General features: G+C 40.9%; 3 protein-coding genes across 4 annotated transcripts; all 3 read left to right on the forward strand.

The window, feature by feature from the left end:
• The first annotated feature begins 151 nt into the window (after positions 1 to 151).
• On the forward strand, positions 152 to 10,391 carry znf576.1 (zinc finger protein 576, tandem duplicate 1). The gene is made up of 10 exons (XM_028012572.1): positions 152 to 246; positions 701 to 1,168; positions 2,661 to 3,179; positions 3,307 to 6,758; positions 6,842 to 7,115; positions 7,649 to 7,846; positions 7,925 to 8,017; positions 8,095 to 8,281; positions 8,442 to 8,652; positions 8,749 to 10,391. The coding sequence occupies exons 1-10, from the start codon at positions 213 to 215 to the stop codon at positions 9,988 to 9,990; spliced, it is 6,678 nt and encodes a 2,225-aa protein (XP_027868373.1). The 5' UTR covers positions 152 to 212; the 3' UTR covers positions 9,991 to 10,391.
• Positions 10,392 to 11,990: 1,599 nt separating this feature from the next.
• On the forward strand, positions 11,991 to 15,706 carry znf576.2 (zinc finger protein 576, tandem duplicate 2). The gene is made up of 5 exons (XM_028013331.1): positions 11,991 to 12,097; positions 12,802 to 12,986; positions 13,068 to 13,183; positions 13,457 to 13,600; positions 14,008 to 15,706. Exons 2-5 carry the CDS (start codon positions 12,830 to 12,832, stop codon positions 14,848 to 14,850), a joined length of 1,260 nt encoding a protein of 419 aa, XP_027869132.1. The 5' UTR covers positions 11,991 to 12,097; positions 12,802 to 12,829; the 3' UTR covers positions 14,851 to 15,706.
• Positions 15,707 to 18,737: 3,031 nt separating this feature from the next.
• On the forward strand, positions 18,738 to 25,594 carry LOC114141321 (zinc finger protein 354C). Of its 2 annotated transcripts, none has more exons than XM_028011777.1 (4): positions 18,738 to 19,018; positions 19,165 to 19,605; positions 21,324 to 22,291; positions 24,170 to 25,594. In XM_028011777.1, exons 2-4 carry the CDS (start codon positions 19,194 to 19,196, stop codon positions 24,977 to 24,979), a joined length of 2,190 nt encoding a protein of 729 aa, XP_027867578.1. In that variant the 5' UTR covers positions 18,738 to 19,018; positions 19,165 to 19,193; the 3' UTR covers positions 24,980 to 25,594. The 2 variants fall into 2 exon arrangements, with proteins under 2 accessions (XP_027867578.1, XP_027867569.1); XM_028011768.1 differs by having other exon boundaries at positions 18,739 to 18,997.
• The last annotated feature ends 1,077 nt before the right edge of the window (positions 25,595 to 26,671 follow it).

The raw sequence follows: 26,671 nt of genomic DNA on the forward strand, positions 1-26,671 counted from the left end.
GTGTTTTTGTAAAGCAGATAAAAATAATCTCAAAGTGTTCAGTGTTGTATGTTAAATCCTTACACCATTAAGATGAAAAAATGAATTATTTACAAGAGTTCATTTGTATTTGCAAAAAAAACAACATATCCCATAATTCCCGCGTGCGCGTCTCTTGTCCGACGTAACGTCGCGCGCTCTGCATCTGCTCGGCGGTGGCTTTGTGAGAACCGATGCAGAGATGTTTGGGCTGCCGAGGCGGGCCAGGTAACGTATATCTACATCCTGCTCACTCATTACAGGCCGAGCATGTGTTTATGAAACAGGAAGAAGAGCTCAACGAGTGTATGTTTATCTTCTATGGCCCCGTAACAGACGGGAGAGGCGGAGATTTACGTCCTGATTTTGCCCCAAATATGTGAATGAGGCTAACCGGGCTAATGTTACCTCTGAATCGGATGCGTTTGCAGCGAGTTTATTCATGAAGGCTCTTAGCGTGCTAAAACTGTTATAGCAAAAACAAAAAACAGATTTTAAAGTCTTCACGTTTTACCAGCGTCCACCAGCTGCCCTACATATCTACCAGTACCCTATTGTTATTCAAATGGTTTAAGCCCAGTATCCCAGCTGTCTCCCAGTGGATAAAGCAGCCCCTTGATTTTTAATCAGAGTGTAACTATTGCTATGCATACATGCTAATGCATTTTGTACCTTTGTGTAGTTAGGAAAAAAGGAAGTGATTTCACTGTTGCATGTGAGACACTGAAGCAGAGAGCCATGCAGAGGTCACCAGAGGATCACCCTGAATCCAGCCTAGTGGTCATGTCTGATGCAGAGCAGCAACAGGACGCAGAGGCTCAACCGACCCAAAGCAAACCAGGTGGTCAAGAGGGGAAGGACAAACCAGATGCTCCTGCTCAGACCACCACCACACCTACAAGTATGAGCTTAACTCCTCCACTGGATAAGGAGCCTGGTGTCCAGTCACAGGCAGAGTCCAGGGAAAATGCTGGAAAGACGAATACAAGCCCTACTGCAAAGCCCTGTGCCCCACCAGGACTGGCTGCTGAGAGTGATGGGCAGGGAGTAAAAAAACAAGGCAAAGGTTCTAGCAATGGGAGGAGATATGTTTCTTCCATGGATCCCCTGAAGATGGACATGTCACAGTCAGAGGTCATGCCTCTCCCATGTGAGTACTTCACTTACTAATTTACTACACACATGTGGGCACTTAAACTTTCAAAGCTTTGTTGAATCCAGCGTTGATGCAGGTTTTGATTCAGTCTGAGTTCCACTTAATATCAGTTGGTCAATTAAAGAATTATAAACAGTAGTAGCTCAAAAACGACTCAGTTTTACCTGCACATTTTTAGAATACAAAGTGTTTTCTTATTTCTCTTCAGAAGTCTTTCTACATTCTTTGGAACAGGACTTTATGTGATGCATTTCTGAACATGATTTGCTGAAATGAAATTATATTCTTACAAGAGCTGCATGTCAAAACAGGCAACCCTAATTAAAGAACTTTTATAAAACTTTTAAGTAATACTGTTTGTAAACAAAGAATAAAGACAGTTAAAGCCATGCCTTCAGTTTACATTGTAACCTGTTTAAAAACTTCTATTCAGAATCAATAAAATATATACTTTTATATTTTTTGTTGTCACAAAACTTTAATAAGTGATCAAAGTTCTACCTGTTTTTTGTAGTAAGAATAATCATCAGTAAATCGACATACTAAATAGTCCTTAAATCAGAGTCATGATGTTCATCAACAGCTACACAGAATATTTTGTCATGAAACAAAATTTTATAATTTTTTTGTATTAAGTTACTTAACCACATTAACAGATTATTTAGGTGATTAAAAAAAACCCTGTTCAGGTGAATAGTGTATTGTTCGCCACTTGCTAAAAGAAGGAAAACAGTAGATAAGAAATTATATTTTGTGAATTTTTATGGTTTTGTATTTCTTAAACTTTTTTTGTTCTAATGGATACCTGGATTTTCTCCAGTTACTCCAACTTCTTCCCTCAGCCCAAAAAGATGACCTTTAGGTTTATTCAGGGGTTCTTTTTTTTAGATTGTTTTTTCCCACTTTTACTAGATATTCAATAATTATTACAATCACTTAGCATAAATACTACCTCATAGCTTCTGATTGTAGTTGACCATGAGTTCTCAGGGATTTTTGCAGCAACATCCTTTCCAGTCGGCCCACAGGATGGTTCTTATTGTCTTTTTCTTGTCAGAAACATGTCCATTTCACACTTGCTGTGCCAGCTTTAGGAGCAAAGCAGTTTGATAAAATTAACTGGCAGTGAATTAATAAGGTGAGCATGGTAAAAAACAAACAAACAAAAACATTCAAATAACATATTTTATAATAATGATTGCAAACCATGATACAGTTTATAATTGAACAATTATGATTAAAAATTTATGCTTTAAAACATTTATTAGATTTATGTATTTAATTTTTCTAATCTTCTGAAACTACCTCTAACGCCCCCTAGTGGGCCCCATTTTGAAAAACACTGAATTAGTTGGTGTCTTTATTTGCTCTATGGCAACCTGCCCAGGGTATATTCTGCCTCTCCATTTATAGGCAAGAGAATTGAAAAGGCTAAAAATACTGACACATGTTAAACTTCTGAATCTCCTCTGTTATTTTTCTGCAGCATCTCAGCTCTCTCTGCATTGCATAGAGTGCCATATAATCTTCAGCGACCTCAAAGGCAAAGAACGTCACATGAAGCACAGTCACCCTGCCGAGTACGAGCAGTGCATCCTGAGGAATTCGCTTTTTGCCTGTTATGTTTGCGACCGCCACTTCACAAACTCAACTGAGCTCATGGCCCACCAGAAGGCCCACCCAGACAAGAAACCCTTCAAGTGTCCGATCTGCAGTCAGTCCTTTAAGAAGTCATCAGAGCTAACGGCCCATAAAAAGATTCATTTTGGTCAGGACGGGTATGCCTGCAAGGACTGTGGCAAGTCTTGCAAGACGCTGACATTGTTAAAGTATCATCAGCGCAAGCACTCAGGAGAGAAGCCTTATGTTTGCAAGGATTGTGGAAAGAGGTTCCCCTTATCGAAAGCTCTGCAAAAGCACGTTGACTCACATTCCTTAGATGGAGCTGAAGGGGTTGAAGTGGATACAGTGTCGACTGCAGCAACGACAACATACAAAGCTGATGGTAGGAAGCCTCTTTTTGACTCAAACATATTTTTATTACACATTTTAAAGTTTAAATAGATAGATGGATGAATTGTAATTTTCTGACTTATTAATTAAATGCCTCCTAATTTTTTGTCCACCTTTAGGTGCTTCTCCCAGGGTTTACATTTGTTCTGTGTGCAAGGCCACTTTCAAGAGTTTCAGAACACGGCAGCAGCATCTGATAAAGCACAAATGTGATGCAATCACTAACCCATTTCGACCTGGGCTACAAAATATCCCTCTTATAAGTCCAATATCTATTTCCCAACCAGCGCTATTGCAAGTGGAACCCAACGGACCTCTGCAAAAAGTCGACGCCAATATAGACACTGAGCAGATTCGGAAACTTATTGAATCGTTGGGAAATGTGCAGAAAGTGAATCAAGTTGTTATACTGGGGCAGGTGCCACCAAATGCCCCACCACTGCGGGTGCAGCAGGTGTCAGAACCAGCAGCAATGGTTGCTTTGAATCAGGGCCCACCACAGATAGATTTTATTGGACTGAAACCGACAGGATCTAAGACACTTCAACTGGACACTTTTGTCAGCCCAATGGATCAAACAATTATACTGGAGCCTATTACTCCAGAAGGACAACTGGAAACCCCCTCCTTCTCAGAGCTGGGCTCCCATGTAGCTGCAGAAGAACACGTGGAGTTGACACTCATTCCGGCTGAACAAACTGAAAGACTTGAAGAAGAAGCAGTGCATCAAAACCTTCAACAGCCTGAAATTAGTCCAATGAACTATGACCCCAGTGTTTGTCAGAATGAGGTAGCTGATCTCAAGGAAAACCTTGAACAAACGTTCATTTTAGAACTTACCCCTGCTTTAATGCCAGCTGCGGAGCTCGAACAGTCTCAAAGTGAACCACAAAATGAGGTTATTTCCTCTTCTTTGGTTCAAAGGACCGAGCAGGAAACTCCTGATCTGGCTCCAAGTGACACTGTAGAAGATGCAAAAGAGACCAAGATACCAGTCCCACCACTCACACCCACAGTTGAGTTGGAACTTGCATCAACACACCCAGAGGAACAGGACCTGTCTTCCTGCCCTTCTGCTCCACCAGAAACACTCATACAAGCTCCAAGTGAATCTGACGCAAAGAAAAATACAGATTCAGATACAGAAAAGGTAGGTCTAGATCAGATGCCTGCTATTAATGAAAAGACGAAAGAAAGGGACGAACAGGATTTTTGTAAAAAATGTCCAGAAAAAGAAAAGAGCAGCTTGTCTACAGACCCTCAAGTAGAAGCTCCGTCAAAATTAGAGACCAAAGAGGACCAGCAGAAATCAGAGTTACCTGTGAGCGTCATGTCAGCCCAAGAGTTAGTGAAGGTGCGGAAAAGAAAACCTGCTAGGACCTTTTTCTTTCAAGGATATATGCATGACCTTGTTGGATCCATATACAGGGACGATTTTCAGATTGATACCAAGCCTGCCAAGCGCCAGCGGACTAAAAAATCTTGTCTTGTTGTCAAATTTGGTCCACAAGGCAAGGACAAGAAATCCAAAAAACAGAAGAACCCGGAACAAGAACAACCGCCGATACAGGACAATTTGATAAAAAGTAAAACACCTCCTAAAAAACTTCCAGAGAAAGTACAGAAAGTACAAACACCAAAGAAGACTGGAAAGGGGAAAAAGGATAAGACTCAGAATATGTCATCAGGAAGTGACACAAAATCGCCTTCAACTCATACACAACAGGTGAAACAAGTCAAAGACGATGCCAAGAAGAACAAAATGAAAAAACAGAAAGAAACCAAGGAAGATGTAGTGCATATCAGTAACCAGAAACCTGTAGCTATGCTTAAAAAAAAAAAAGCAGCAAAAATAATACAAAAAGATCAACCTAAGAATCTAAAGGAAGTGAAGGGAAAGAAAAACTTAAAAGCACAAAAAGTCAAAAATGCAGAAGCCACCGATTCAAACATCAATCAAGACTCTCTTCTTTTACTGAAAGGTCACAAGCAGCCTCAGCTAAAAGTGTACAAGTTAGACAGTTTAAAGGCTTCAGGCCCGACTCAGGAGGATTCACCTCATGATTCGCAGTCCACAGATATTTCCAAAGCAGGTGGGAAGAAAAAAGGTGCAAGAACCCAGAAAAACCAGAAGGGTTTGTCCCTGTTGTCGTCACTACAAGCTACACGTCAGCAACCGCAAATAGTACCCACCAAGCCAAAGACCACCAGAAAGCGTAAAGCATCTTTGAATGTTGAAACTGAAGGTGTGATTACTTCAAAGCGTGCCTTAGAATGTAAGGACTGTGGGGAGAAATTCAGCGAAGTTGCTTCACTTCAAAAGCACAAGACAACAGCACACATCATCGAGAGTCCTGGCCTCACCTACACCAATGGAAACATCTTTGAGGGTGTCTCTGGATTTGATCTTTACCGGCTTCCCAAAGAGCATGGTGGGGTGGTTAGGGTAATTAATGCTCCCACAGACTGGGATACTGAGACTGAAATGGGAGAGATGACGTTGGAAGACCGTGATCGAGGTGTCTCCTTTCCAGCTTTAATTCCATCTCCTTCCCTACAAATCCCGCCTCAGGATGTTGAAATAGGTATCCATGAAGACACCGTTGAAAGTAAAACTGGGATAGAAGATCACTTCTGTAACTCTTCTGAACTTCAATCTTCATCTGATGAACCCAATAACACAGAGACTCAGTCGAATGTGATAACTGAAGCCTCTTTCCCTACCTCAACTGAGCCTAAAGGTTCTAACACTGAAGAACCAGTGGCACCAGAAGAAGATACGCAGGAAGATCCCAGGAAGAACCTCAACTTCCAAGCTAAAGTCCAAGGAATAGCAGATGAGGATATCAAGGAGGATGTACTTCTAGAGGTAGATTTGGTCACTGTTGGAGAGCAGGAGGAGCTAGATGATGCTGATCCCCAAAATGAATCCAACAGAGTCTACCAGTCAAAGAGTGAGATCACTGGCAAAAATCACAAGCAAGTTGGTAATGAGACAAGAGAATTCAGTCTAACCTGTCAGACTGTGTCTTGTTCTACACATCGGCCAGAAGTCAAAGAAGAGGAGGAGGAAACACTGGTTCAGAGGAGAAAAGAGGCAGTGAAAGAAGTTGCTGTGACAGGTCAGAGCAGAAGAGGAGAACTTCTCAAAAGCGATTTGATCTCAAGGACAAGTTCAGGACTGGAGCAAGAGCACGAAGCAGATGAATGCTGGATAGTTTATGAAAAACAACTACTTCCCTCTGGTTCGGAAACAGCTGACCAAGAGATTAGCACAAAGACACAACCCAGTCCTGGGATGAAGACCATCAAAGATACTCCACCTGTGGCATCTTTGCCTTCTGTTCATGCAACAGTTGAAGAATCCTCTGAAGAAGCTGCTGCGTTGGAGCTGAGGTCCCTTACCACTGGTGTTGACGAGGTTATGAATCAAAGACGGTTGCAGGGAGAAGAGGAAAGGGAGAGTGACCAGTCTCCTGGCATCATCCTGGAAAGGGTCATTTCCTCTAAGCAAGGACCAACGGCTGACAGGGAGATGAGCTCGCCAACAGGAAGAAGCAGTCAATCACAGGTGACTTTTGTTTTTTGTACCCTTAGAAAAAAAAAGATTGAACCTTAATTGGGATTATAAAGCAACATTTGTTTTTGTACCAGGCTACGGGTAGGATTACTGAGAACGAGGTTCAAGTTCCTGAAGGCCATGAGATCAAAGTTGAAGAGAACAGCTCAGACACTATGTTAGTTGGACTCACCTGTCAAAACAGACAGAGTACCACAGGTGTGCAGCCAAAGCACCATCAAGACATAAGAAGCATCCTGGTGAAAGAGGAAAGCAACTCTGTGGTGAACGATACCCTGAGCCTGCAAGGCAGTAGACACATGCAATGGAATGTCGAACCAATAAACGGTGAAAACACAGACATCCCATGTAAGTACCCAAGAGCCAGCATTATCTTTCATAAGATAAACCACAGAATGAGGAGCCAAAGAGTGTCTTTTTTTTTTTTTAGAAATCTGGGAGCATGAAATTTAAAAGAAAAATTACATATTTAAAATATTTTTTGTTGGATTTACTCAATCCCTTTAGATTTAAGATATTTACAAATTAAATATTTTGATATTGACAGCTAAAACCTATTTAATCTGATCAGCTTTAGTAGATGTTTATCTATTTATTTATTACTGCTTAATCAGTTCAAAGCCAAACACTTATACTATCTTATTTCTATTGACTCTAGGTTGAGCCTTCTATGCCAAGCAAGATCACTTAACTTGGCACCTTCCTAACTCAGATATGAGCGTTACCAGGCTCTTTACTTCTAAGAAAAACATAACGGAATAAAAAACAGACATAGAGAAAGATTCATCTAGTTTACAATTAAACTGTGGTGAAGGTAACAAGGATTAGTGAGCACAGTAGTGAGCAGTGGAACGATAATATTTTTGGATTTTCGTTTTCAGTAACAGAGGATGGGGATTCAACAAAGGACGTTAGTGTCACTCCAGACTTCAATTCCAACCAGTGCGTCTTTTACCCGGTAAAGGAGGAGGAGAGGGAGGTCTTACTGGGGGCCACTCAAACCATTACAGAAAGCTCAACCCCTGAAGGGTCTGCCAATGCAAATCCGTCAGACTATCAGAGTGCAGATTGTAATGCACGTGAGTATCTGTCTTAGCTCTCTTCACATTAATCTTTTTACATAATATTTTATTTTAATCTTAAACCTGATTAAATAGATGAAAGAAGATCATCACCACCGAGCTATCAAGAGTCGGTAGTCCCAGGTCTCCCATCAGAACCAAGTGTCGGTGACTTAACAGATGGACACGGTTTGTTAAGCATTAGTTTGAGTTGATTGTTCATTTAATTAGAATGTTTTAACTTAATATACTCTTTGATCTTTCAGCTGCTTCAGATTCTGAATTGCAGAATCCATTAGATCTCCGAGACTTTCTCCTCCAGAGTTCTGATGACGAAGACACGAGTGGTTTTGAATTATCTGAGCCTCAACTGGACAAGGAAGCAGAAATTTTGGCTTACTTCAACAAGAACCAAACAAGCGGCAAACAGCTGCCTCATCAGTCCTATTCAAAGTACAATAGCACTTTTTAAAATTTATTTTAAGCTGAAGCACAATCAGGATTTCTCCTGAATATTGTAGTTTTGGCTTGTTGTTTATATCTGTCAGGAACAGGTTTTATATAACAGACAAAAGAATAATCACCTATTCTTTTTTTCTCTTTTTCTTTCCAGGATTTTGCCAAATTCAGCAAGTCATCTTCAAGCACCACATGATGACAACAGGACAGAAAAGCCTATAGATTACTTCTCTGAATATTTTAGTTGGGATACATGGGTAGAAATTGCAAGTTGTACAAATAAACTTTCCAAGATCCCAAATCCTGTGACATGCAGAGAGGTTGCACGCTTCGTTGGGATCCACATTGCAATGGGAACCTTAAAGGTCTGTATATTTTCATAACTTTCTCAATGACTGGAGGAGCTGTCCAATATTGTACAATAAAGGATGATGTTTAATTGCTCTGTTGTTACTTTTCAGTTTCCCAGTGCGAGGCTCTACTGGGAAGATCTAACGAAGGTCTCGTTGATAGCTGAAGCCGTGCCACTGAACCGATTCCTCGACCTGTCTCGTATATTGAAACTTTGTTCTTTAAACGAACCAAAAGAAAGTGTTACAGTTCGTCAGCTGGGTGACAGCAGTCAAAGTTTAGTTTCTGGTCATGGTGACAGTCGGAGCTCAGCAGAGCCAAACAGTTCACAGACAGATGATGATCCGCTGTGGAAGGTTCGTCCATTATTGTATCGCTTCAACGAAGGATGCCGGTCGCTGAAACAGCCAGGGGATTACGCCATAGACCAATACCCAGTAGCTCTGACTGGAAAGATTCACAACAACAGGCCCTCTCTCCAGTGCACTACATTGATTGGGCTTAATGGTTTAATCACACACTTGGATCTTGAACTAACTCCTGCTGAAAACCAAGACACAGTCGAAAAGATGGTCCCCAAAGGGAGTACGTTGTTCCTCTGTAAACAGGAACTCTCCACCCCTGCCATGCTGGAGCGCCTTTTAGCTGCTGGGATCCATGGAGCCGGCAGGGTGGAAGGAGCGCGGGGACATATTGGGGATGAGTTTGTGAGCTCTGATGGGAAGTTGATGCTGCGCAGAACACACTGTGGCTTCATGCTTTCTACTGCAGGCAATGGCCAGAGGAACATGGTCTCACTCATAGACAGCTTTGAAAAGGCCCAGACGTCGGCTCGTCTCAGCAGAGATTTGCTAAATCTGTACTCTACTCCACTCACGGTCTCTTTGCCGACCTGTTGGCCTCAAGCGGTCCTGTGGCACCTCACAGATGCGGCCCTGGTGAACTCCTGGCTCCAGTACCGGCAGGATTACAGATCGGCATCTGCCCCAATGACGTTCATGGCCTTCAGACTGGAGGTGTCTAAGGCTTTGATTCTCTCCAGCGGGTTGGACACCCAGGACTCAGTTCCCCCACAGCCTCCTGAGGAGGACACTCACCATGCAACAAGTGAAACGCCCAGTCCGGGTATACTGGAGGAGAGTCCTCTGCCAGACTTAACCACCCGGTACGATGGTACTGGCCACTGGCCGGAGCAGCTTGTAGAGGGGGAAGGAGGAAGGTGTCGCTTTGGGGACTGCCAGAGAACATCACGAGTGCTGTGCCTTAAGTGCTGCGTCTTTCTTTGTATCTCTCGCAACCACAACTGCTTTCTGAATTTTCATAATCAAGAGGGTTTGGGAGAGGAGCAGTAATACTGTCCTCACCCTGTGTTTTTAAATAATTGCTTTCTGATTTAGAATGTAAATGTTTTTATGAAGTATGTGAAAACTGCTCCCCTGCTATTACATTTTTTAGATGATGACTTTTACTGGCAGTCCTATGACTTTGTTGTACTGATGCAATGCAGTTGAAACAACTACTTTGTCGGGGCTTGTTAACTCACTGGACAGATGTAAATAGAATTTTTCCTGTAGATGGAATTTCACAAAACAGAAATTAACCAATCACTGTGTTGCAAAATACTGTTACCAGGAATGTGTTATTGTTTTTTTTTCATATATTTTTACACGTTTTAGTTTTAAGTCCATGATAAAGTTTTCCATTGAATAAATTTCTGTTATTTATTCCAAATAATAAAACAGTGGCATGAAAAGGTCTGTCCTTTTTTTATATAACAGTAAACCAATACACTTCAACAAGCAGCCAGTACGGGAACATCTCATAGACTATCTTAAAGAAATTATAGAAAACAATTGAAATAATTATACATAAATTACCACTCCATGAATGGGCTTTGCTTCTTGAGTCTGGGTTTACGCCAATTGCCAAACTGGTTACTTTTTTAACCAGTTTTTCCTTCCACTTAACTTTCCAGTAATTTTCCTGAACAAACTTTTTTTTTTTTTGCAGTAAGCCAACAACATGTCACTCAGAGTAATTAAGCTGTATAAGTAGTTTTACTTTTGAATTGAACTAAAAATTAAGTTTTGTATTTTATTGACATGTCCCTGTAGGTATTGTCATAAAACTGAAAAAGCTTTATGTAATTCAACAATCATTATTAGTACGGTAGTGTTCTAACTAATGTCAAAATGTATCTCATTTTAAGAAATGTTCATCTCACAGATATACTAGTTTTACAATATTAATAGAGAAGTTATGCAAAACATTAAATTGTAATAGTTTGTAATATTTATTAGCTACATTAAGTTACCCCAATCATACATAAAGGTGCCCTGCTTAACTTGAATTACATTGAGTGAAAGCCTTCGAATTTCCTTCAAAATGCTGTGTAAGTATATCTTCTCAATATTTATAAAATATGTTAATTTAGTCACATTAGATTCTAACTTATTCTTTTTTAATAAATTAATTGGACTTTCATTACACTTCATGTTAATGTGTGTTGCATTAGTATCAAACTGATAAATGTCCAAATATGTGAAAGGAAGAAAAAACATGATTTCACTTTGACAGCATATCTTACCAGAAGTCCTATCAGTTCTAACATAGGTAGCCATATTGCATTTTAGGGTTGATAAAAAACATTTTTCTCTGTCTTCCTACTACTTTTCTACCTTCCAGCTTGGAAATGTTAACCTCAACTAGTGTAGTTTTGTTATTCATTGTGTGAAATGAGGTTGAACTTGTTCTAAAATATTTGACACACTGATCCAATTTTCCATGAAACACTTGTTGCCACTGTGCAAATTCAAATAAGCCCATTTACAAAAACCGTAATTATCATCATTAGATGCATTTTTGCGTTCAAAATCTTATAAATTATATTGAAACTGAATATTAGTAGGGCCGTCGTTCTGTCGGTGTGTATAAAAAGTTTTTAAAAATCAGGTACTTCTTTTGAGTGGTGTTGGGTCACGTGATTTAACTATCAACCATAGAGCAACAATGTATAGAAACACTTCTAATTTTCAAATTTGCAGCGTGTCTAATCTGCGCTTTTGTGTGCATTAGTCCAATTTATTGTTTAGTAAATCACACTATTACTAATCAAATGTATAATAAAAAGTATATAAATAGAACGTGTTGCTGATTTGTAAGTAACAGAAGGATTTATTTATTTATTTTTTAGTTTTATTATTGTGCTGATAATTCTTGATAATTCAGACTCGTGGTTGTTATCAGCGCCATAACTTAAGAACATCTACGTTTTGACACTTTATTATTATTATTTTCCTAATCTGAATCAAACTGACCCCACCGAAGAGTCCAAGCGGCAGCCATCTTGGCTGTCCCCATCACCACCAACGGCAACGCGCAGGAGGAAACGCACGATCTATGTGTTGTATTTCTAGGGTCAACTCTCTCAGTCAAACTAGCTTCAAAAAGCGGCTCGAGGTAACGTCCCCTTGTTTTTAGCATAATTCTATTATTCATACATTAGTATTGGTTTACTGTATTTTCTCAACGCGCTTCAAATTGGTTATCAACCTATAAACGGTGTGTAAAATATAATTTTGAACTTAGTGCGGGAACAGACACGAAGTCTGGTTCTTTTTTGAATGGTAGGAGTGTTGTTAGCGCTAACTAGCTGCTATTAACCCGCTCAACTAGTCTGCTACTTTGTTTCTACCATTAGTTACATGCAGATACACATATTAAAGGAAAAATAACTGGTAACTGGTTGGGTTCATTTTGCTACCTGGATACAGGTTCAGATTTGAATCGTATAGTTTTTATTATGTCGCAATGTTTCAAAGTGGCATGAAGCTAGTTAGCTTAGCTGGCGGCCTTAGTGTTACGTTCAACGTCAGCTCTAGCTACAACTTAAGAGGTTGATTTGACTTAAATATTAAATAAATATCAGAGTACACGTTTTGTGGAGTTTTTAGACATGTTATTTGGAGTTTTTTCCTTTTACATTCTTAATTAGTGTTTTTTTCAGTTTCATATTTATTCAGCATTTCTGTTTTGTCTTTATGGCACTGTGTTGTTGACGAAACTAAGGTGGTTTTGCACGTAGTATTTGAATCTGAAGAATTTAGTGGGTTTTTTTGCACATTCTTTTGAATCTTGAGTTGTCGTTTTTTGTGTGCATCCAGCAAGGCTGGGTTGCAGCAGTGTCGTAGAATGGACTCAGACATTTTGAACATAGAGGACATAGTGATGGGACGAGGCTTGCCAGAACCACCACCACCACCACCACCCGCACCTCCCCATGAAAAGCCAGCAGCGCCATACAAACCCGTCATTTTGAACGGACCCCCGGTTCCTTCGGTCCAGTCCTGTAAGTGCTTCAGGGGGCCCAGTTTGAAGAAAGTTACTAGCATGAACAGAACCCTAACCGAGTCTGCGTGTGCTCTTTCAGACCAGCATGAAAACCTGCAGTGCTTCCAGTGCTTCATCACCTTCTGCAACGCCAAAGCCAAGGAGAGGCACATGAAGAAGAGCCACAGGGAGGAGTACAAACAGCAGCTTCAGCAGGTACAATTAACTAGTAATAGTTAGTCCATTGTCATATTTGACTCGTCTTGGTTGAGGGAAATGAATATCTCAAAAGTTCAGTGTTTTAAAACATTTTGCTATCTTAAAATTTGATTTAATCACATAACATAATCACGTAATTTATATTACTAGCAATTGGTTCCCCTTTTTCAGTGTAATTTAAGATGTTTATTTGGCTTGGGGAGTAAAAAGGAAGTGATTTAGCCTGAAACAGTTTTAACTCGTGTTTCTCTGTATTCAATGTCTGCACAGGGAAACACACTGTTTACATGCTACGTGTGTGACCGCACGTTTCTGTCGTCTGAGGAATTAACGCAGCATCAGCCGACACACAGCAACGACGACAAGCCTTTCAAATGTGCTCACTGCAAGGAGAGCTTTAAAACGTTCTCCGAGGTAAGATTTTTTTTATTGCTTAAACAAATTTCTCAAATGTGAAAATTGGAAGCATTTAGGAAGCTGATTGGAAGCTGTCAGGCAATTAGTGCATTTCCAACTTGCTTCGCACACACATTATCCCTCATTTTTTTACATGTTTTTTTTTGGTAATGCTACAAGGTGAAGTGTATTTTATTGGAAATTTTGTAGGATAGATGTAAAGAATCCTTAATTTTCAAAGGTTTTTATGAAGAAAAACCTGGACTTTAGCATCCCTGATCAGCATAAAATCTCAAAATGCAGTAAGGTTTGTGATAGTAACATGACAATGTTTAAAATGTCTAAAGTGTCGGGTTTGAATTGCATACGATGAGCATTGTGCTCAGTACTTGGGTGTAATATTATTCTGCTTTGATCCTTTGCAGCTCACAACCCACAGAAGACAGGTGTGTCCAGAGAAGCTGCTGGTGTGTAAAGATTGCAGCCAGACCTTTCGCAGTCCTGGACTGCTGCGTGCCCACCGTCTGACCCAGCATCCACGCCCTGATGAGAACGCAGAACAGCCCGAGGATCCAGCCAAGCCTCATCGCTGTAAGAAGTGCGGCCAAGGATTTGAAGCGGAGTCTGAGCTGCAGGCGCACCAGGAGAAATACCCGGAAGGCCAACAGTGCAACGGCAGCGCTTCTCCTGTGAAGAAACGCGGTCGCCCGGCCAAAGCCGAAGACCCGGCCAGTTCTGAGAAAAAGGGAAAGCGGAAAAAGAAGGATGAGGCTGAGGTTTCCGAGGAGGCGACTAAGGCCGCCGCCACAGCGGAGCCTGCGGTAGCAGTGGGAGAAGACAAAGGAAAAGCAGGCGGAGCAAAGCGAGGTCGTCCTCCTAAAGCAGCAGCGGCGTCGGAAACAGAAGACAAAAAAGGTGCAGAGGATGACAGTCCAGCAAAGGACAAGAAACCAAAAGAAGACCCCGCTCCGCCTCTCCAGATTCCGTGCACGGAGTGTGACCTCGCCTTCCCCGGTTTGGTTCAGCTGCGCGCTCACAAGAAGGAAAAACACACCCCACGGAAAGCCCATCCCTGCGAAGAATGTGAAGAGAGTTTTGCCCGTCCCGAGCAACTGGAAGCGCATACGTCACGGGCTCACGCCGTCGGCCGCTTGTCCTGTCCGACCTGCGGGAAGAGCTTCAGCCGGGAGCGCACCCTGCTGGCTCACCAGAAGAGCCACCCGGAGGAGAAGCCTGAAAACCCTGAAAAATCAGGCTCCAATAGATAATTTAGACATGGGTAGCCCACAGAAAGTTTGTGGTTTTTCAGTAACTTAGTCATAAAATGTCCTTTTTTTTCTTTGAAATTTGGTCGATGCCACAGTTGAGATGTTTTAAACAAACTGGGAACGGTTTGTAGAATCAGGTTTTAGTCGGTTTTTAGTTTGATTATGAGTCGCTGAAGATGGACACATCTCATAAGTTAACTAACCAAGTTTTAAACATTTATTACACTGTTTCCCATGAAACAGTTCAGTTGTATAAAGAAGCAAGTTTAATTCACTTTTTAAATGATTTTGTTTTTAGTTTGAAGTGTGTGTTTTTGAATTTATTTGGCATTTTCGGTTGATTTACTCACTTTGTGAGGGTTTTTATTTGTAATTTCTTTTCAGTCTTTATTTCCCCTGCCCTAACAAATACAAGTACATACTTTAAATAATTAGATATCCTGTAGAGATGCTGTCTGAACATTAGACTGTATTTTAAAAAAAATGTGTTATGTACAGTTTCTGTTTTCATTATGGTTCTTATTTTACTTCTTATCTTTTAAATTAAATTTCAATGTCAAAAAAATAATAATTCTGTGCTTTGCCTTGAAAGGACAGAGGCTGAACACTTCAGATCTAATCTACAGTGTTTGGCATGTGGGTGGAAAATAACCTTTATAATCCTGACTTTTCTTTTACTGGAAATTTCTACATCCTTTTTTTTACTTGTTAAAGTAATATTTCCTGTCTTAAAAAGCTCCAGATTCCCATAAGAAATTGTATATCATATTATTCACTTGGTTTCTCCTCACTGTGTCTGAACACTGCAAACATGTAATAAACAGGCTGTCCCAAAGGGAAGCCACTGATGAAATAATTTGTTTTGTCTCTGTTTTCAGTTCTCAGTTGGCAACACGCTGATCCATAAGAACATGTGCATTGAAAATAAGGTTTTCATTTTGGTGTTTTGCATTATCAGTAGGGTTACTGATGCCGAGAGAAAACATTGAAGATGAAAGTGTGTAAACAGCTTTTGGTGAGGAGAGGTTTTTATGACTTTGAAAAGTTTGGATATTTCTTGTCCAGAGCACAAAGATGTGCATTTATGAACCTGTTTTATGACAATAATCAGTAAAATACTGAACAAAGGGGCATCTTTTAATGGTGGCCTAGAAAGGGCTTTTTTTTTCATATGGCAGCATAACTGAAGCTTACAATGATTTGTGTAGGTTTTGTAGTTTCATATTTGTAGTTGCAGTCTTTCTATCAGCTAAGAAACCTCTCTTTATTCTACACTAAATCAGTCAAATGTGAGACGATCTGACTGTCCTACAGCAGAAGCTTGGGTTAAATTGGGTTGTCTCGCAGCATACAGTGGGGCAGACCTGGGACTGAATAAATATAAATTTGCATGACAAGTCAATAGGAATGGCTACTGTTTGCACCCTAACAAATATTCCTGTGCAGCCAGAGTCACTGATGACCAACCTTAGACTGTAAAATATGATTTATTTATCTCTTCTAATACTTGATTGTTACATCTATATCTGGAACATTTGTAATCCAAATGTTACCTATATGGCGGTTGTATATAAATAAATTTTGTTTGACCGATTGTTTAACAAGCACAATATCATTGACTTGTTAAACCTGAATTGATTTAGGATGCTTTCAGTGTGTAACATTTCTACAGTATGTGGGAAAAATACTTTTGGTTTCTTCAAAAATATTGTTGAAAGTCTGTCCATCTATCTATCAGACACTATCAGTGTGTGAATGCACAAAGTAACAGGAGGAGCTCATCGGGAAACCATTCACACGAAACACGCCAAATGCAAATCTACAACACACTACAGGCAGGAATGAAAACATTGAAGTTGCTTATTCAGCCCAGGCAAAGTCCTCAACCTGGTTGAATTGTGTGGCAGGGCCTTGAAAGAGTTGTGCATAGATAAATGTCTGCAAATGTTGCATAGAAGTGTGTGCCAAAATTCCTCCATAATGATGAGAGACTGATAGCATCGCAGAAAATGACTACTACAAGTTATTACCCGTGAAGGTGATTCACCGGACTGATGAGTCACATTGGCTGTAGCTTTTTTCCATGACGACAACTGTCTACTGTATTGTGTATTGTCTCATTCACGGTTTTATCTGTCATGTGTTAATTAAATATAAATGTTAACAACTTTTATAATCAAGTTCTTTGCATGGACTTGAAACTCATCATGAGTAATACCCAAGTGCTTCTTGGGTATTATTTTGTTCTTTAGATCTTCATATTGAAACTGTGATGCATTTTGTTTGTAATAAATCATGAACATTAAGTTAATATGCACTATTTTTACTTAACATTATAAAACACATTATACTTAACGCCTCTTTAAGTTCTCCAAATCATATGAGATTTCAGCGACCAAATTAGTAGTGTGAAAATGCTCAGAACCTGTAGTTTTCTAAATGACTTTGATCCTGGTAGATAACAATAGATCATTCATCCACTTGTTTCGTAATCTAAAAACCCGGGTCTTGTTTAAGGATCACACACTGCTGCCATCTTCAGTGGCAATAAATAATATTTAAAGGCTTTTTATCCATTGATGCTGTGTTTGTGGAATTTTTGAATAAAGTGATAAATTCTGCCAAAGTTGCTGCAAATATTTTTCATGGTAGGAGTCCATCAGCTATCTGCTGATTGGATATTATGAATTAATCAGGGCCCTGCGACAGACTGGCGACCTGTCCAGGGTGTACCCCGCCTCTCGCCCGGAACGTAGCTGGAGATGGGCACCAGCAACCCTCCCGACCCCATTAGGGACAAGGGTGAACAGAAAATGGATGGATGGATGGATGGAATTAATCAGGTTGACTTGACATTATTTTAACAGCTGAATTTAATTTAACATCTTCTGCCTCCTTGTTTTTCATTTTTATGTGTGAAATAAAACATTAATTAATTAATAAACCCATTTCTTTCTAATGTTGCAGAATATTTTATTGCAGACAAGCCCATAGTGACTCTGGAGGAGCCTCAGATTGAAGGGACAGAGCAAACATGTTCAGGGGTCTCAAACTCCAGTCTTCGCAGTCCTGCAACTTTTAGATGTGCCTATGCTGCACCTCACCTGAATAGAATAATTAGGTCGTTAAGGCTCTGGAGAACTGATCTACACAAGGAGGAGGTAATTAAGCCATTTCATTCCAGTGTTTTGTACCTGTGGCACATCTAAAAACTGTAGGACTGCGGCCCTTGAGGCCTGGAGTTTGAGACCCAGATGAAACCAAAACTGAATGTTTTATGTACAAAACCTTTTAAGACTGAACACACCATCCCCATCCTGACTCAGATTAGCATCAGGATATGGGGATATGTTTCTTCAGCAGGAGCAGGAAGGCTAACTGGATACAGGGCAGTCAGTCCTGGGAAAAAGCCTGTTAGAGGCTCCAAGAGAACTGAAAATTAAAGTTGTTAATGGAGTTTTAGCAAAGGAGAACTGGCAAGAGCAATAATTTGCTGGTAGAGACCATGGGCCACCGTAGGCCTGTAGCAGTAACGCATCGAAAGATGGTTCCACAAAGTAATGACTCTGGAGGGCTGGTTGGAAATGCATGCCTAAATATTGAGATTCATATTTATAAGGCTAAAAATGATAACCATGATTTTTTTTCCCCCAACCACAATGACCCTTGAAATTTGTGGAAGTACCCAGTAAAATGTTATTGTCAAAAATTAGAAAACCACTGATAGCTTTCCTAGTTTTTCATCACCAAATTATTTTCCATATTGCCACACAACAGCATTACTCCATTAACTTGTGCTTTTATGCATTAAAAACAAAAAAACCCAGAAGTGCAATACCACTCCAGGGCAGCAGGTGGGCCAGAGAGCGCTATAGTGCCTCCCTCCCCTCCTGCCGCTGCTTCGTGCGTTTGCCTTTGTTGTCCTGGTCGCCGTTTACCATGGAAGCAGGTGAGAGCATTCGGCGGACTGTTTAGTTGCTATCGCTCTGCTTCCACGCCGTGCTGGCTACTTGTCTCGTTTTATGTTTTTTTTTTTCTTCTTCTGCGCACAATATGTGTTCATTTTGGTTTGAAGAGCGCAAACATCGCATGTAAAGGCGGTGAGCGTACGCCGTACCACCACCATCACCATCATCATTCCTGCCAGGTGAGCCAGCGAACCAGTAAGGTGTGCCATAAAAGGAATTTCCGTTGGAAATAAATCCAATAATTAAAACGAGGAAGAGCCCGAGACGTTTAAACATGTTAAAGGCGAGTTTTAATCCAGACTTTAATCCAGGCTAATGAAAAAAAAAATGTGCTTGTTGTTTATAGGGAGTAATCAAACGCTCCTTCTGCCAGCAATGTCCACCGACTCCACCCGTGATATCCTGCTGGCAGATCCGGGATTTCTGGATGTCCCGCCTGAGAGAGACTCTCCATCAGGACGAAACCGGTCGGAAAAGCCTCTCCCACACTCTGCCGCCTCCATGGGAGACGTAAAGCAGAGGAGGCGGCTCAGAAGCGGACAAGAAGCAGTCAACGGGGCTGCTGCTCCTCCTGCGGGATCCACTAAAAGCGATCATTCGACGGAGGAGGCCCCTCAGCTGGGGGCGGAGCCGGGGAAAGACGGACAAAAAGACCCCCAGGTGGAGAACATAGAGGCTCGGCAGGAGGTGGAGGACGACTCGGACGACAGTGATGTGTCCGAGGTATTTGAGGAAGAGGAGTTCGATGAGGAAGAAGATGAGGAGGACGAGGAGGAGCTAAGCAACGGTAAGACTGGATGAAATAAGGACCTGTAGTGGATTTAATGGCACATACTGCTATTAAAGAAAATCACTCGTGTTAACGCATAAAAGATGTACCGATCACATGATTTCTGACTGGTTATTGATTTTTATAAAGCTCTGACCTGTCGATGCAGATCTTACTTTATTTTCACTTCCTTTTAGAGCTATGAAACAAGTGGCCCTCTGGATATAGTTGAAAATTATTGATAAAGCGCTTAATATAAACCGCATCATTAAGAATAAATAAAGACAATCACCCAGTTTAAAGGTAAAGAAGAAATGATGGAACAGTAATACGGCTAGTATCACAAATTTACAATTTACAATAAAGAGGAAATCACTATAAGTGACATGTTTCCAGGTTAGACCTGTGTGTGATTGAATTCAGCCCCCCAGATTGCAGAGTAAGCAAACCTTTACTTTAATGAAGAGACTTTATGAAAGTTGCCAACATTTCCTAATCCAGCATATTACATGGCAGCCGTCATGCATCTCTTCAAAAAGATAAAATAAAGCAACTTTGCTGTAAAAGCTTCAGATTATTTGCTGATAAACTGCTTTTTTTTTTTTTTTGCTTCCTCCAAATTCATGTTTAGACATCCTAAACTCCTATCCTGCCTCTTTTAGTAAAAACATTCACACTGAACGCTGTTGTTTTGCTATGATATGGTGCCTCGACTGACCGGAAACAAGATTAGATTTTTAGATTTGGACCAGCTAATCGCCCATCAGTACTGGTTCAGCAGAGATTTTGACCACTAGTTGGTTTATAAATGGATCTCTAGTCATTTTAGCTGTTTGGCCTTTAAGGGTACTTACAATCCTTCAGGTCATTTGGACTATCTCTAGACTGCATAGGAGTGGCGTCAACGTGGACTAACTCCAGCACTTCTCGTGTTGTGTTCTGGAAGAAAATTTCAGTACATATAAAACAACTGAGTAATAAATCAAATATGTATTAATGGGAGACTTTGGTATCATTTTCCCTGATGACTGGGACGTTTAATATTGAGTATTTTTAAATTTCAGTTAAAGCTGTGACTAAAGGGGCAGTATTATGTAAAATAGACTTTTTTTTAGCTTTATGTTATAATGTTATTCCCTCATCAAAAACACACCTGGTGTGTTATGTTGATTCTTTCATGCATGTTTGAGAAATCCTCTAATTTCCATGACAACCATTCAGCTGTGCAAAATGCCTGGATGAACCTAGCACCGCCTTCGTGACGCAGCTCCTCCTCAGAGCTCCTGAGCTTCCGCATTACAGATGTTAAAGAAGTCAGCGACTTCCCTACTCAGTTCTTTCAGACTAGTAAGCAGCAATTAGCAGACACCTAGTGGAACTATGCATCTGCTGAGCTCATTATACGAGCTTCTTCTCAGTGAAATGCTGGTAAAAATGTTAAGTGGAGTTTCAGAAACAGCGGGAGTTTTTAAAGAGACGGAGGCCCAATTTCATGGTGTAAGTAAAAAAGTAAAAATTCTTTTTTTTAACAACTGAAGGTAACATAGTCATTTGATTGTGCTATAATATTGCACTATTAAATCAAGTCTATAAGCACCTGAGAAAAATAAATTTTCTCTAAAAAATATACCTGACTTTATTAACATCTGCCTTCAGGGAGAGTCTTGATCCAGTAGTTAAACGCATTTGATTTGTTTATTATTCATCAACTGCTTTCCTCTCTGTATTCCCCACAGAGCAGAGTATCTCTGGTGACCACCGCTGCAGCGTCTGCGGCCTTCAGCTGCCCTCCAAGTTTAAACTCCAGGACCACATGAACCTGCACACGGGAGCGCGTCCATACTGCTGCGCCGAGTGTGGGAAGCGCTTCTGTCAGATCTACAACTACCGGCTCCACCTGCGCACGCACGCCAAGGCCAAACTGGAGCGCCACTGGTGTCGCATCTGTCTGACTGGCTTCTCCTCACAGGAAGACCTGAAGCGGCACCTGTCCAGAACGCACTTCGAGGAGCAGTTCTACGAGTGCGACCTATGCAAGCGCGTGTTTGCCTCGCTGAAGGAGTGCGAGAACCACGTCCAGCTGCACAAGTGTATGGTCAACATTGTATGCGAGAAGTGCGGCCGCAGCTTCCGCACCGAGAAGTCTCTGGCACGGCACAAGAAGAAGAGGTGCCTTCACAGCTTTAAGTGCACGGACTGCGGGGAGACGTTCGCCAAGAAGAACGCTCTGCTGAAGCACAGCTTCTCGCACCTCGGCTTGCTGCCGTACACGTGCATACGGTGCCGCTGCCACTTCCGGCTGGCCAAGTTGTACCGGCAACACAAGTGCGAGCCTGAGCGCATCCACTGTGTGGCGTGCCTGCGAGAGTTTCCCAGTCAGGAGGACTTCCAGCGGCACAAAAAGGACACTGGCTGCTGGGGGAATCAGGAGCCCAACCAGAAAACAGACGAGATCCGCTGTCTGGAGTGCGGCCAGAGGTTTGACACCTCGGACGAGCTGAAGAAGCACGCCGGCGCTCACCAGAGGGTGCTGAAGTGTGCGGAGTGCGGGAAGGGCTTTCGTTCGGCCTTGCTGTTGATGTCTCACATGGGCGGTCACGCCGGGCAGTCGCCCTGCTTCTGTCAGAGCTGCGGGCTGGGCTTCCCTCACCAGCAAAACTACGACATCCACCTCAAGACCTGCGGAAAGACTCCTCCATCTGCAGTAAGGGAACGACTTTTAAAGGATCAATCTGGTGTACCTGCATTGTTATCAGTTTTTTGGTAATCGGGGTTTAAAAAGGAATCAAAATAATGTAACTCTTGTACATGTAGGATGTTCTCTTAATCATAATTTTATTCATTAAGGTTTGGGAGAGAGGCTTTCAATTCTCATCATTCAGATAGTAAAAGTTAAACTGTGATGCTCAAAAAATTATTCTTTAAAACTGAAAAAAGTCAAAATATTAGACCTTGTTTATTTTACCTAGATTCATAAATACAGCAGGTGAAATAAGTATTTAACTCATTACCAGTTTAAATGAACGTACTTCTAAATCGGACATGAAATCCTCACCAGACGTCTGTAACAGCTAATCCAGAAAAAAAAGTCCAACTGATATGCATGAACAATGTTTAATACATAAAATAAAACAGGGGAAAACAGTGAAAATCTTACTGAAATTTATTTAATACTTTGTACTAAAGTCTTTGTTGGAGGAACTAGAAATATTAATCACCCAAGTGTGATTTTCACCCATTTTTCAACAAAAGTAGTTTTTAAATCCTAAAAACGTCTTCTATGGGCTTCTTCTATGAACTTTAACCTTTAGTTCCTTCCCTTCATATATTTTCTGCAGGATTCAGGTCATGCGACTGGCAGTGCCAACTTTTACCTTTTCTCTAAAACCAGTTACACATAAACCCACTGCTGTCTGACTACTTGGCTTCTAGAATGGTACCTGTAAATATCACTCTGTCATTCATCCATCCATCTGGCCTCATTGCAACTTCAAACTTTAGTGTAGTTTATTAAGATTAACAGACCAACACAAAGCTTTCCAAACTCTATGAAAAATGATATTTGGTTTGAACATTTTTAACAGAATTTGTAAAAAGTGTTGCATGTGTGTTTGCAACCCCCCTTAATTCAAACTTTGTAGAACCAGTTTTCACACCAATAAACACTAGACATCTTACGAGTATGTAACTGGCTCATTTTCAGAAATTGTTTCCTTTTTGGCACTCTGTAATACTGACCAGGTTTGTTTAGTGCTTGTCTCATATTTGTCAACAGATTATTTTCCATGTGCTGTAAATTTCTGCTTCTCCTCTGTGGGCCTACTGACTGGTTCTCTGTTGTCCAGCCTGTTAGTTTAGGTTGCCCTTACCTGATTTGTAAGGGCATTTTATTGGGAACATTTTTAAAACTATGTGTCATTTTCCTTCCACTTAATAATTATGCACTGCTTTGTGCTGGTCTATCACAAGAAATACTAATTACTATTAACAGAATAGAGTTCAAGGGAAAAAAATAACACGGTGAAAAACTGTCTTTTATTGAGTAATATCTAATCGTTTATACTCACTCGCCTCTACGTTTTATATTTCCAGATTCCACATGAAGATCGTGGTGTAATGTGTCTTTTGTACAGTATCTGACTTTGTCTTGGAGTTTTCAGGACACACAGTTTTAAAACTTGGGTTTTAATATGCTTCTGCAAACCAGAAGCATATATCTGGATACCAATAAAAATAAAAAAACTCATTAAAAATGTCAGACAGCTTGGTGAGGCGTATAGTGTCGGAATATGAGAAAACAGGCCAGTGTTTTTATTATTTCTGTTTGCTCAGCATGTTGTTTTTATTATTGCAAACATTAAAACATCATAAACATTTTTGACCACTAAAAAGAAAACAAAAAAAAATGTTATTTCAAATTTATATTTTGAAAGAAAAATGAATGGCGGAGTGTTTTTTTTTTTTTTTTTTTTACTCTTAACTCACACTAACCAACATGTCTCATAGTGACTTAAACAATTAAGCTTCTCTCCCTTATCACTGTGAGTGCTTTATTTTAATGGTTTTGGTTTGCTTGTTGCAGAGCGTTCCTAAGAAACGTCATACCTCGAAGAGCTCGCTTCCTGGGAAAAAAGATCTAAAGAAAGGCACAAAACCAACCTCTGCATCCAACATAGCCCCCGGTTCTAACGCTGCCTCAAACAGCGCTGCTGCGCCAGCGAAGGATCCCAGTAGTCCGAGGCTGCTCAGGACAGAGGCCGCGTCCTCTGACTCAGAGGGATTGTGGACACTAACTCTCGATGAGAAGCCGCCTCCCGGTATGAACCTGGTCGTGTTTCTCCCCGTCTGTCCGAGTCAAACCGACGGGCTGCCATCCGGGGTCCCACAGACACTACCAGTCGCCGCCGTTCAGGCCCTGCCTCAGGAGTCGCCGTCGTCACTGTCGAGCAACGAACTGCTGGGAGTGACCGCTGCTGTCGGAGCGTCGCTCAACCCCTGCCTGGAGTTGGTCACAGGCTTCCTGGGGCAGGAAACAGAAACGCCTTTGGATTTGTCCAAAAAGCTAAGCATGCTTAAAGACACTCCTTTTGTTTCAGTCAAGAGCGAGCCGAGCGAGTACGAAATCTCAGCGCAGGCTAACGATTCAGAAAAGCGAGGGAAAAGACACGAAACAGAGGGGCAGCTGGACACGTGCGGCGGGGCGAAGAGATGCAAGCTGGAGCCCGCGGTTGACTCTCCTCTCGGTGCTTACACAGCATCACTACTTCCTGGAGTGGAGGTGAAGAAAGCGTCTCTCTCTCCTGGTCCCGGTGTTGATGTGTGGTCCTCCACATGCAGCCAGCTGATAGACTGTAAACTAGAGAAAAACATCAAAATGGAAATGGACATTTAAAAGCTCAGCCTGTGCTGATGCATCAGAGGAAAAAATAAAACTCACCCTGCAAAGAAAATGCATCGTATTTTGCAATAATTTTAGACAGGAATTATAAATGGCACTTATATTGTATTCCCAGTAGTAATAATATGTGCACTTGAAATATTACACGAAGCAGGAAATATATCTATCATGCAGATTTATTATAACGACACGTCTCATTTCTTATTATGATTCCTTCAGTTTGTTGGGACTTTGAACAGAAATCTGGCAATAAATGGAAAAAAAACTAAAGGTGGCCTGTTTTCTGTTTAGAGTCAACAAGACATTCCACTGATGTGCAACTTTCTGTTTGAATGTGTATTCTGGATGAGGTGTGTGGAGAGAAGGCAGTTATGTTGAATGTCTGTCGGCGCCTGAAAACCTTGATTCTTTTACTGTATATTTGTGTGGGAAATCAACATTTTCCAGTGTTTGTGTGTACTTTTATTTTTTACTGCAAACATTTCAGTATTTAAAATGCTACAAATGGTACTGGTATTTGGCCAATTTGGGATTTACATTCACTGTGTTATGTATAATTCAGTTATACTGTTTTTCAAAGGCGAATAAATATTTGTTTTTTAAGCGAGATCCCTTTTGTGTCGTGTTACGATCGGGTTTGTTCCCACAAATACGGTCATGGATCCTGTCTGCTGATTTGTACACCATCCCCAGGTGAGGTGATACACATTGAAGTCAGAGGAAAGACAAAAACGTTTAAAGTTTTAATAAAGTGCCCACTGATTCGGTCTACATGGTGGATAATCGACAAGCAAAACCTATGTTTCCGTGTCCTGTTTTGACAGGAATCCTTTTCTTCTGGCAATGTTCTTAAAATGACAGCAAGTTAATTTAGCGACAGACTTCATGAACTCAAGTTCAAAGATATAATATGGTCTCTGCACGCTCTTTGTTCTTTAACTCAATTGAGTCTAGTTGGGTCCAGGGACGTACCTGTGACATGTCCAGTGTGTTTAGCTGCTCTTTACCACTAAACATTGGTGATGGCCACCAGTTCCCCCATGACTCTGCAATATTAAGCAGTGTAGATGATGGACAGAGTCCAGCTAAGCGCTGATCTGTATTTTTAAAGCAAAAATAACTTCTGTTTATGTGGGGACACATGAGGTTTAAACCTGTAAGTCATCTGCATACATAAGGCTATGATCGTAGTCTGTAATCTATTGAGCTCCATAAGTGATGTTTAACTAATTGTTTGAAGAAAAATACTTCCATCCCAGCAGAAACCCTCATCCAGACTGCCACATAGGATCTTGAGGACCTTGAATAAAAATCCACCTGTTTCCAGAACTGTAACCTGAAACAGTTTTCACAAGGAAAGCACACATCAGGTCCAGACAGAAACACCTTGCAGTAATATTTGATTTTCCAGTTAGTTAGGAAGAAATACAAGAATAAGTACAGACAACTGATTCGGTCTCGTCATCTTCATTATAGGAAATTGAGTTAAACGTTTATCTTATAGTATGTGGCTAAGATTTATTTGTGAAAGTAGGATATCAGTTCATGGCTCTGCATTTCTGGTGTTCTTAAGAAACTGTTTGTTGTCTTAAGTCTCCTTCCCTTCTGTCTTTCTCCAGTTTAAACTTAAAGAATGTCCATCCATAAGGTGAAACATGGTGGTGACAGTATCAGGCTGTGGAGATT

This window comes from Xiphophorus couchianus, chromosome 3 (genome assembly GCF_001444195.1).
Source record: "Xiphophorus couchianus chromosome 3, X_couchianus-1.0, whole genome shotgun sequence".
In the NCBI taxonomy this organism is placed as follows: domain Eukaryota; kingdom Metazoa; phylum Chordata; class Actinopteri; order Cyprinodontiformes; family Poeciliidae; genus Xiphophorus; species Xiphophorus couchianus.